We start from the raw sequence: 11,280 nt of genomic DNA on the forward strand, positions 1-11,280 counted from the left end.
GTTGTTTTCACAGGAGCCGCGATAGCAGCAGGTAGGAGTCCAAGTAGGACCGGTACGACAAGATGTCCGATCATGACGAGGCTGGATACAATCGTACAAGAGGTAGGCTGTGAGGTATTCGTTGTTGAGCGGATGTGATAGACTTGATGGCTGAGATCTCTTGATGGTGGTATGGACGGATTTCGTAAGTGTGAAATGTTCCTACCTTGGGAGAAACAGCGCGCATATTATATTGAGCCGTGCGGCCGGGTAGTGACTCTACAGCTCCACTCAGTAGCTCCACGCCTGAGGCTATTTGAGGAGAGACAGATCTGGGCCAGCCAAAACCTTGATCACGGCATCAAACGTGCTTCTCCGCCATTCTCTAGTGGACAGAGAGCACAACAGAGTGTGTTGGTCGATCTTGTCCGCATACCGCTTGTCCCAATAGGTACAATGGGCCGTCATCAGAGCTGAAGCCACTGGATCTACCGTAACAACGCTTCAACGAAGTCCAACCTTATGGCAGTTGGACGCGAGAATAGGTGCCTGTGGGAAGCACGTCTCTTGGAAATGGCGCAGACACGTGTTTTCGAAGAAGCATCGAGGCTCTGAGAGGAAAGTCAAATGCAACGTCTTGCGGCCCGCGCGAGACGAGGCTCTATTCCTGGCCTCGTATTGGTTGGAGAAGGTGGACTGCGACCTCTATCTGACCACTGAGGATGGTGACTGCAGAGACTTGAATGTCGCGATAACGATCGACATGAGCCATCGCAAAGCCCACAACTGGTGCGCCTGCATGAAATTATTGAATTCCTTCCGACCGTAAAAAAAGAGGTGGACGAATTCTCGCGACGTTGAGGGTGGTGCACGTGACAGCCTGGTGAGACTCTTGACACTTCCTCGGCACGTCGGCCGATTGATTGTGAGTTCCTCACAACAGCTTCCTACACATATCTCGACAATCTCTGCTGCTCGGAATTCTTATGATATGTCAAATTTGTTTGCGAGTATGTGACCCAGAAGTGTCTTGTGGCTGTAGGAGCGCTGTCAAGTCAGCTCGCTTCAAAGGACCCCGAAGGCTCTGTCAGCTTCCATTTCGAGTCTGGACCCACCAGCCAGCCCTCGATCGTTGACCCAAAACGTATCTGCCGAGTCGGCGACTCGGGAGTACCGACCGTCATCATGGCTCTTTTCTGCTCGTTCTTCTCGCTGCCTGCCAGAGATAACCCTAGGGTAATAATACAAGCAGTGACTGCATTCTGCCCAAGTATAGCGATGAGCTCGTGAACAGACAGCCGAACATGGAAACGTAACGTTAGGCCTGATCTCCGCCATTCGCCCCCGCATTAATATCGCAAACACTGGATCCCCGTAAATCATGGACCGGCCAACTCCACCCATAGTCTTCTACAATCCTGGAGGTATTCGCAAGAAGCCTGCGAGCCAACCTCAGCGCATAGCTATCAGATGGATCCAAGAGTTTCCAAATCAGGGTCCGGCTGCAACTCGTGCAGGTGCAAACACGCGGACTGCGGATGAGGAGTCCGACGAAACTCGAGCGTCCAGGATATATCGAAGGACGGAGACCGGCGAGAGACAACTTAGAGCTCCTCTCTTGAATGCTTACCTTCTCGCGGACGCGCCGCTTCGATTGACTATCGGATCACAACGCGATCCATTCTCTACCTTACCGGTTCCTTGGAAGCCTCCGTACGGTATCATTACGAGTTATTGTAAAAACTACGACACCTGTTCACATATCATTCTCAAGTTGCTGACCGATCGCTAGTCAAATATGCTATAGCTCCTGCTATCGTGGCCGAAAGCTTCGAGCCCGAGGGTAAGACGCGGCAGGAAGCACTCGAGGACATCGAGTGGCCAATGGCTCTGTCCGTCCAAACGAACGACCCCGCCTTATTCTTTTCTGCTCTCGCCATGTCTTGTGTTCACCTGCCTGAAACGCATGAGTTCAGTCCACAGAAAAATCCTTTCTTCTTCCGCTGGCTCTCGTCCAAGTGTGTGGAATATCTTAACAAGTCATTGCAGAATCCCTCACGCGCTTGCAGCGATGGAACTTTGGTTGCAGTGACATTCATCTCTTTCTGCGAGAGTATGGCTGGCAACCACCGTATAGCCGCCACAGTCCATCAACCAGGATTGCGACATATGGTTAACACACGTGGCGGTTTGGAGTCAATCGCTAAAGAATCCGCTGTCGGCGAGAGAGTCACCAAGGCGATTTCTGCTCTCGATATTGTCGTGGCTTCCAAGTTTGGTTGCGTTCCAATATTCGAAGACTCATACGCTCTCACTTTACAAGACGTGGAAATGACCGACATTGTATCGAGGATCAAGAAGACGGCTGAAGGTCGCCTTGACCCTGCTTCTCCAATGCCACGTACAGTCATTCTGTCACAACGGTTGCACGATCACGATATCTTCCAGTCGCCTAGCCCCAAGCAGAGCCCTGCGCGTGTAGCGACTGAATCTCCAGCCTCACATATCTCCGTTGAAGCAGACGATATCAACGAGCCGTTCTGATCCAAGCTTACGAGTCTGGGAGTCGTCAGGCTCAATCAGCCTAGACCGGTTGTCAGTACACCAGTGCGTAACAGTTGCGGACGCCTGTCGGCTATCGAGTTCTTGCAAACGCCCACGAAGCCGGAGCAGCCCGGAAAAGACATGTAAACTACAAGACCAAAGCTCTTGGCTTTGAAGTAAAATTTATTGGATTCACATTGGATGTTGCGAAGAAGAGTCCGATGCATGCCATGCATCCCTGTCTGATACCGATAGGCCATGCTTATCGGCGGGGTATTATCTAGGACGACAAGAAGCCCACTACGAAACCAAGCCCGCCAAGCAAGAGGTATCCAATCGATATACACGACAATATCGCCAGCCACTCAGCTTGTAGTGCATCCATGTTTATCAGACAAGCCGCGCAAAATATGCCTTAGATAACATGTCGAAGTCTTGGTATATGCACGACTTGCTTCGCCTATCTCCTTTCGATAAGAGCTCTGGAACCGGGGCCAGACAAGATATCAGCATCTATTCGTGCTACAGTCGCAGCTGCCGGCCAGTCGAGAAGCGATATCAGGCCTATCGGACTGGTGCACCTTGTTCAATCTGCCCTATGGTGACACTGGCTTGGGCTGTCATATATAAACCTCGAGATTGCACCAGACCTCGGGCAGCAGTTTGCAGACAGCAGATCAACGACTATTTCACCATCGTGTCGATAGAACAAGTGCAATCCGAGGACAAGAAGGTGTCAAACATCGAGATGGCAACGCTCGAAAAGCACAATTCCGTTGAGGCCGGCGAGATTTCAGACATCAGCGAGGAAGATATCGGTACGCATACCCAATGCACGGAACCTGTCCAGCTATCTGACAAAATCAGTTGCTGCTGAGGGCAAATATACCGAAGAGCAATACAAGCAACTTCGAAGAAAGATCGACCGATACCTGCTGCCGCTCATGTGGCTATGCTATGGTATACAGCAGACCGACAAGACTGCTCTAGGCACACAAGCAACGTTCGGGCTCAGAGAAGATACCGGACTTGTCGGACAACAATACTCCTGGTTGACTACTGTCTTTTGTACGGTCTTTGTGTCTTGTATGAGAGTGCTCGTCTGACCGTCTGACAGATTTGGTCTACATGATCTTCGAGTTTCCATCCAATATTGTTCTGCAACGTCACAAGATGGGCAAAAAATTTTCTTGTTAAATGATCTGCTGGGGTGTTGTAGTCCTCTGCATTGGATTCGGTAATTTACAGCACAAACACTCTGTTGTTGCACCTTGCTGACGCCCTCGAGCTCAAAACTTCACACACCTCGTCGTCCTACGCGCACTGCAGGGTCTCTTTGAATGCTGCATCTCACCAGGCTTCATCTTGGTTGTCGGCAGTTGGTACAAGGCCAGAGACCATGCTTCAAGGTCTCTCGTCTTTCAATCTGCGAACGCTGGCTTCGGCATCATCTCGAGCTTAGCTTTGTACGGCATCGGTAAGCGTGGTTCCCAGGATCCTGACTCCGAGCCTTGGAGATGGATGAGCTACTTCCTCGGCGCAATGACCATCCTTGTTGGTTGTATCTGCTTGTTCCTCCTCGGGACTCCTTTAAGGTCAAGTGGCTCACACCCAAGGAAAACCGCATGGCCAATGCACGTATCGTCAGCAATAATACTGGACACGACCGCACTGGCGTGAAGAAGTGGCAGTGGTATCAAGTCAGAGAATGCTTGATTGACCCATGTTTCTGGTTCGCAGGCATAAATTCTTTCCTCTCGTCACTACCGAACGGTGGGTTGACGACCTTCGCGCACATCATCAACACATCCTTCGGCTTCACCAATCTCCAGGTAATCCTTCTCGACATCCCACGCAGCGCCTTTTCGATATTGTACTTCGTCGCAATCGGCTTTATCACCAGCAAACGCTCCGGCCTGCGCCTGTACTTCATGATCGTCTCCACTATTCCACCTTTCGTTGGCTTCCTCGGCATGGCGTTCATCCCCAACAACCCATCCATGGAGTGGACGAAATGGGGTATGTACTTCATGACCGTACCCTACGCCATCTCCCTCTTCCTCGCATGGTCTCTGGTCCCCTCAAACACCGCTGGTCGCACTAAACGTACTTTCACCTCTTCGTTTACCTTTGTGGGATATTGTGTTGGCAATATGGCCGGATCGCAAATCTTCAAGGCTAAGGATGCACCTTACTATGTTCCTGATGTTGTTGGCTGTGCTATTTGCTTTGGCCTTGAATTTGCGGTGTTGGTTGCATGGAGGATCATTCTGGTGCTGAGGAACAGAGGGTTGGATAAGATTATTGCTAATGATGGGTTGATGGAGGAGGAAAGAGCTTTGAGAGCGAAGAAGATGGGAGAGGAGGATAAGACCGATTTCAAGAACCCTTACTTCCGTTATACGTTGTAGATTGGATTGAACGAGCAGCTGGATCCGAGACTAGCAAGGCGAATACTCGATGCGCAAATGAACACCCCGGTTCCATACGTGGTGTGCTTAAAATCTTCGAGCACCAACTATGTTCAACCAATTGACATGAGCGCGGCTCTAAATGACACGATGATTCTAGGTCCTTGGTCTGAGTGCCCTGACGAGAACATAGAAAGCAGTGCATCTGATCAACAATGCGGTGGCCCAAATCAGATTCGGAAACTCGTCGTGGTAGGCGCGGAGTTGGCATTTGTGCCGCTCTTCTTCGATGGCTTCACGGGCTCCGTCGGTCGTGGCAATCGAGTCTGGTTCTCGCATCTGTCGACCGACAAAGACTATAGAAGCTGAATGAATGACGCATACCTTGATCGCTCATTGATGAATCCACTGTAATTTTGATGTTGTCATGAGAGACATTGAACTGGAGAGATGGGAGGTCTTGATGTAACGGTGGTCATGGCAACAACAGACCCAGGAGTTTGGTCATGGACATTGATATGATACACAAGCAAATGTCTTGACTTTTCGAAACCACTTCATGACCAGATCACTAACTTGGCACCCCCCTCGAGAATTTCTTGTGCTCCAGAATGGATGTCGCCAAGACCCCGATGCCCCTGGCGGCGATATAAAAAGCGATGCATCTGATTAGAAATGCGAAGGCCCCAATCAGATTTTGGATCTGCCAATGATAATGGCGAAGGCGCTTTTCGTGTTGCTTCTCCCCGAGATGATCTTGGTTTGCTTTGCGTTCTTCTTCGGTCATGATCATTGATCTGTAATGTCATTCGATGAAGGTGAGGCGAGGTTGTTAATCCTTACTGGCGTCGCTTGACTTCGTTTACAGCAGCAGGAAGATGTTGTGAGTGGTGACAGGTAGAAGTTTTGAGCTGGTAAGAATTCGAGATACGTAACGGAGAGCCAAGACACTAAAAATAGACCAGCTTAGATACCGCTTCAAGACCTCGAAAGTCCACTGTACCTTTGCAATACTTGGGTGAGATGTCAAAAAGAGTACGTACATGGACATTACAATCTGGCTTGAGGCCCTCCGATGCCCACGTCTTCGAGATCTTTGACCTCATCTCCGGGCCTTCCACTATCAAGATGCTCACGGTTTCCATACTTCCACTCTGGCTTGAAGTCGCCCTCCAACGCATTCGCGATATACTTGCCAATAATCGGCAACATCTTGAATGCATGTCCACTATCTCCCGTCGCCAGTAACAGCTCCCCACCAGGATACTTGGGATGCGTATCGATCAGATAATGCGCATCCGGCGAATCTGTACACCAACACACTTTCGCACCCTTTATTTCTCTGCCCTCGAATTGCGGGATCACGGTACTGATGAAATGCTTGATAGCGTTCATTGCTTCCTCTGGGATGCCGTCTTGAGGATACTCGGAGAAGTAGCGAGGAATGCTGTATTTACTTGTCTTGCCAGTAGCGGGATCGGTGTATTCTCCTCTCTGCCATTGGTATCCAGGAAACTCGTTGCAGATTTTGATCAAGCGGCCTTCAGTACTGGGTTCGAAGAAGAAACCTAATTCGTGGTTGAGAACTACTGGCATGTTTTTGAATTGAGCGGCTTCCTCTTCGGTGAGTTCGAGTAAGCCGTAAGTCCAGCATTTACTCCAGAGCTGAGTGGAAAGTTCGGGAAGGAGAGCGGGAGAGGCTGCGCCAGTGGAGAGAATGTAGCGGTCTGCGGTGTAGATGTCACCAGATTTGACTTTGATGCCTGTGACTTTGGAGCCGCTGGTCTCGAGGGATACCATCTCGCCTGCTGCGCCGGAAATGAACTTTACGCCCATCTTGCCTGCCTCGTCGGCGATTTTGGTGATTGCGTTCGCTGCGTGTGCCCAACCAGCTTGCTTGTTCCATAGACCTTTCCAGTTGTCGATATCGCGAGCATTCTTCAGCTGTGGCACATATTTTGCAATCTCGTCTTTGCCTTTGACAAAGTCGATATTGTGGGCTTGACCTTTTGCTTTCAGATTCTCGTATGATTTCTGAAGGTGAGCGGTAGCCTTTGGGTCACCAAGAGTAGTCAATATCCATCCGGTTTCGTGGAAAATGTCCTTGTAGAGAGGATCTCGCCATGCTTGGATGGCTTCGAGGGCCATTTCTGCATAGAGCGGTTCATCGTATTCTGTTCTGATGATTTTGTTCTGTGAGAGGGAGTGGGATCAGTAGAGGTCGACAGAGAGCAAGTTTATGGCACACACGATATCGTATCCTGCAGAGTCGAGACTTGGGTATGGCCACTTGTCGATACATGTGATATTTGTGTAGCCTCGTTTTGCTAGGTGGTAAGCTGTAGAGGCTCCGAAGGTGCCAGTACCGATGATCAAGATCTTTTGGTCTTTTTGTTTTGGCATTGTGAGAGTTTCGGTCGGATTTGAGATGGAGTCAGAGATTCATGGCGTTCGTCGGAGCGTCCTGCCTATATACAGACCTCATCGCCGCTCGTTCGCCCGGGGTGGATCTGCGTTGCGCTTGTACCTTCCTCCTCCACGGAAGGAACGGCTGACACTGGCAACATGAGCCTACTGATATCACCCGAGGCAATTATCGCTTTGTTCAAACTGCTCATTCGTCTTGGCCTACGTTCCCATTACCCATACGAATAATCCTGTCGCTGCTTAGATCCGCTGGAAAGTCGAAGAGAGAGCAGCTCAGGCGAGTAGCGACCTCGGCCCGGCGGAGAGCCCCGCTGTCGGCACTTGGACAACCTCCCCGTAGTGAGACAAGAGAGCTCTCCTTGGTCAACAACTACATTCGAGTTTGCCTCGAGGGTGCAAGCTCGCAATATGATGCTAACATATCCGAATGTATCATTTCGCTCAAGTACCACGTCCCGCTACAACATGGCGAACTTGTCGTCCTCGAAGATGAACAGTCCACACCTTGTCGCGTCACAACAACACGAGAAGGTGTAGTCCGAATATGACTGCTACAACACACGAAAACTACCATTCGAGCATCATCGCGTTGCGATATGTCCATCATACCACTACCATTTCTTGAGCGGCCAATTTAGATCGGTCATGCGTGACGAATCTGACGCGATAAGGCAGGCCGCCTTAAAGTCCTGTGGTTTCCCCGAACTTGATCACACGGCATGCCTGCAAGTCATCGCATTTTTGCCCGGATTTTCTGCGTTGGTTCCTTTCACAACACTGAGTCGTAAGCCGCAACATTCGACTTTTTGAAACGTCAACACTCATGCACAGATTGCCTCTGAAACTCCTCTGTACCAATCGCAGCTCTTCCATGGAAACCTTCTGGAATGTCTTGCAGAGGACAGAGGCGCCGAACCTTCAGCACCTGGCTCTATTGTCTCGAGTGGCAGCCCGTTTCTTGGGTGTCAATCAGCAAAGGGTCGAGCACCGGACACACTGACGACATCGTTCAGCCTGGAGATACCTCCATCTTGGTACGCTACTTCGAAGTCAGGTACATGGTGCTTCAGGACAAGGATCACCAGACTTGAAGCTTGGCGGGAGACCCCAAATACGTCCAGCATTAATGGTGAGTGTATCCACAGATCAGAGGTAAGGCTTCTAGTTTCGACGTGTCACCACCTTCTACCCTTCGTGTTTTTTTATGATCCATACCAGCAGATCATGGCTTCCGACACATTAGAAGGGCAATGCCTGATACTCTTTGCAGTGACCATGTTCTTTTGCATCGTTTGCTTTGTGATGGTCACACTACGATGCTGTACAAGGATATGCATCAAAGGTTTCGGTTCAGATGACTGGCTTATGCTCATTGGCACAGTATTACTCTCTGGTTATCACGATGCACCGATTTTTTGCTAAAAACATCATCAGGTCTTCGGCATCATGACATTCATCACAGTTCTGTGTGGATGTAAAGTCGGCTTGGGCCAACACGACTATGATCTCGGTGAAGGTGACTACTCGAAGATCAAGCGCGTACGATACCTGAATTTGATATTTCAACACTGGCTGATTCTTTACTAGGCTCTCATGACATTTCAGATACTCTACTGTGCCAGTCTCATCTTCATCAAGAGCAGCATTTGCGTGGCTCTCATACGACTCGTCATATCCAGGCGGCTGCTATACACGCTCTATGCAATCTTGGCTCTCAGTGCCAGCTACGGATTTATCGCAATGATGACAGTTTTGTTACAGTGCAGACCACTCAAAGCCACGTGGGACCCGGCCGCCGGCACATGCTCTAACGGAAAGATTATCATGAACATTTCGTGGTTCGTCACGGCATGCTCGATTACAACCGACTCTGCTTGCGCCATAATGCCTTTCGTCATTCTGTGGAATCTTCAGATGAGGAAGAGGCTGAAGTTCACAATCGCCGCCATGTTGAGCCTAGGCTTCTTGTAAGTTGTCCTCCCTGGGCGAATGTTCAGAACTGACAGCAATGCAGAGCGAGTGCAGCAACCATTGTCCGGATCAAGTACATAGACTCGTACTCTGCGAGTCATGATCTTGCATGTTAGTCGCCAAATTAAACACCAGACGAATTGTAGCTGACAGTTCTTGTAGTCAAAGTCTCCAACGTCGTCCTGTGGTCGGTCATCGAGACCGGTATCGCCATCATTGTCGGCACCATTCCCTCCCTCAAGCCCTTGGTCAAATCCATATCTTTCTTCGGCTCGCATCACTCTCACTCGCCGAGAAAAGGTTCCAGACCCCTAAGCGACTTTCAGTCTTATGCGCTCCGATCAACTACGCCTTACAACCACAAGACGCATATCTCCTGCCCAAAGAACAAAGATCTAGATCTAGAAGACGGCGATAGTATGAGAGACTCCTTGATGAACGGTCCGGATATCATACACGTGCGTTCAGAAGTTCAAGTCGAAGAAGGGTCCAGGCCGAACACTGGATATAAGAGTTTCAAGAGTTTCACCTTTTGAGCAATGTAAGGTTCTCTCTTTCTGCCTGGCCGGATGTTATAGGATAAGGCTATCGCAAAGCATGGAACGATTCGGCTATGAAGATCGACCATGGAGAGTCAACGATTGAGCGCCCTTACTGGACAAGACTCGATCGCGTTGACAGTGGAGGAACTTTCCCCTATGATTCAATCACTCCAGGCGCCAGGCGTTACAACCACACGCAGATCAGTTCTTCTTTGCAGAGCTCCGTCTTTCGGCGAGACTGTTGCTCGCGCAACGACAACCAGAGACCACACGAGTGCGACAGTACTCGAGCACCGCACGCGTCCTGAATGATCCGACCTCTCGAGAGTGTTCTATGTTTCCACCATCGAGACGCACAAAGGCAGACGTATAGGACAGAGATCTTTCATGGTCTGACTAGAGATACGCCACACAAGTAGATTCCGGGTATCTCATCGCAGATCTTATCCTCTGCCATACCCTTGACGTTTTAGATATTGCACGTCTGCACAAAGGAGTTTCAACAATCTACCATGAGATTGGGCATAGTTTGTCTTTACCAACGTCAATCAGCAGGCCAATGCTCGGATGGTGAACTTCTGAGAATGTGTCTATACTAATTGCGTTGCGGGTACTGTTGGGCAAATTGTTTGCGCAAATTCACCAAGGAGATCAACAACAAAGTGTAATCCAAAGAGATAGAGTTGCCCGACATCCATAATTCCCATCTCCCGCGTTAGTCATCTCCTCTTATACAGCACTAAAGTTCTTGCGTTTACGCATCGTGTCTATGTATTCTCAAGCCTGCTGCCACGAGCGCTTTATCGGCCATCAATACTCTCTTGTACCTGATCTACGTCTTTTGTATGTGCGTCGCGCACTCGTCGTCTATCGGCTCCGAGCGGCTGCACCGTCGAAGTGCTGCCAATGAGGAGTGCTAAGTAGCCGAAACTGTCAGCTCCGACGCTCGCCGTGGCGGTTGCGGTGGTGGCTGTGGTGTTGAGAAGACAGGGAAGACGGATTGGGGTTTTGAGAGCTATTGCAGACATGTGATCCTGTGCTTTGGGAGCACGTGCAATGCAGAGGATCAGAGGGTTCTACTGCAGAAGTGGAATGGTCTTTCGATATGGAACATGAATTTGAACTCTGTAGGCACCACTGAAATGATCGAAAGGCACATCCGCCTCATTTGACAATGAAGGGCATGCTTGAGGTAGTACACCATAAATCAAAGAATTTGATAGACTGTGCGACAAAACTTGCTGAAAATGCTGACTAGACTAGAATAAGCAGCTAACGAGCGTGGTAATCGATAGGGAAGGAGCGTGACAAAATCAGCAAACACAAGACTAGCCAATACCGAACAAAAAAGAGTCATAAGGCAGCCCAGGAAAGACCGCGTCAACGCTCGCACAACAAGAGCATGC

At 49.8% G+C, this 11,280-nt stretch overlaps 4 protein-coding genes across 4 annotated transcripts; 3 read left to right on the forward strand and 1 right to left on the reverse strand.

Moving 5' to 3' along the window:
* Positions 1-1,845: 1,845 nt before the first annotated feature.
* Positions 1,846-2,280, forward strand: M436DRAFT_9387 (uncharacterized protein; the record flags this gene model as incomplete). Its single annotated transcript, XM_013566848.1, has 1 exon — positions 1,846-2,280. A coding segment is annotated over one exon (435 nt), but the record flags the coding sequence as incomplete, so codon positions are not given.
* Positions 2,281-2,947: 667 nt separating this feature from the next.
* Positions 2,948-4,934, forward strand: M436DRAFT_77120 (major facilitator superfamily transporter; the record flags this gene model as incomplete). The annotated part of the gene is made up of 6 exons (XM_013566863.1): positions 2,948-3,098; positions 3,231-3,341; positions 3,391-3,591; positions 3,641-3,715; positions 3,812-4,077; positions 4,119-4,934. 6 exons carry the CDS (start codon positions 2,948-2,950, stop codon positions 4,932-4,934), a joined length of 1,620 nt encoding a protein of 539 aa, XP_013422317.1.
* Positions 4,935-5,984: 1,050 nt separating this feature from the next.
* On the reverse strand, positions 5,985-7,337 carry M436DRAFT_86660 (putative sarcosine oxidase; the record flags this gene model as incomplete). The annotated part of the gene is made up of 2 exons (XM_013566864.1): positions 5,985-7,127; positions 7,185-7,337. The coding sequence occupies 2 exons, from the start codon at positions 7,335-7,337 to the stop codon at positions 5,985-5,987; spliced, it is 1,296 nt and encodes a 431-aa protein (XP_013422318.1).
* A 1,263-nt stretch (positions 7,338-8,600) lies between these two features.
* Positions 8,601-9,661, forward strand: M436DRAFT_17574 (uncharacterized protein; the record flags this gene model as incomplete). The annotated part of the gene is made up of 5 exons (XM_013566849.1): positions 8,601-8,741; positions 8,796-8,900; positions 8,949-9,328; positions 9,376-9,443; positions 9,495-9,661. Coding segments are annotated over 5 exons (861 nt in total), but the record flags the coding sequence as incomplete, so codon positions are not given.
* Positions 9,662-11,280: the final 1,619 nt, after the last annotated feature.

This window comes from Aureobasidium namibiae (genome assembly GCF_000721765.1).
Source record: "Aureobasidium namibiae CBS 147.97 unplaced genomic scaffold scaffold_37, whole genome shotgun sequence".
NCBI classification, from domain to species: Eukaryota; Fungi; Ascomycota; class Dothideomycetes; order Dothideales; family Saccotheciaceae; genus Aureobasidium; species Aureobasidium namibiae.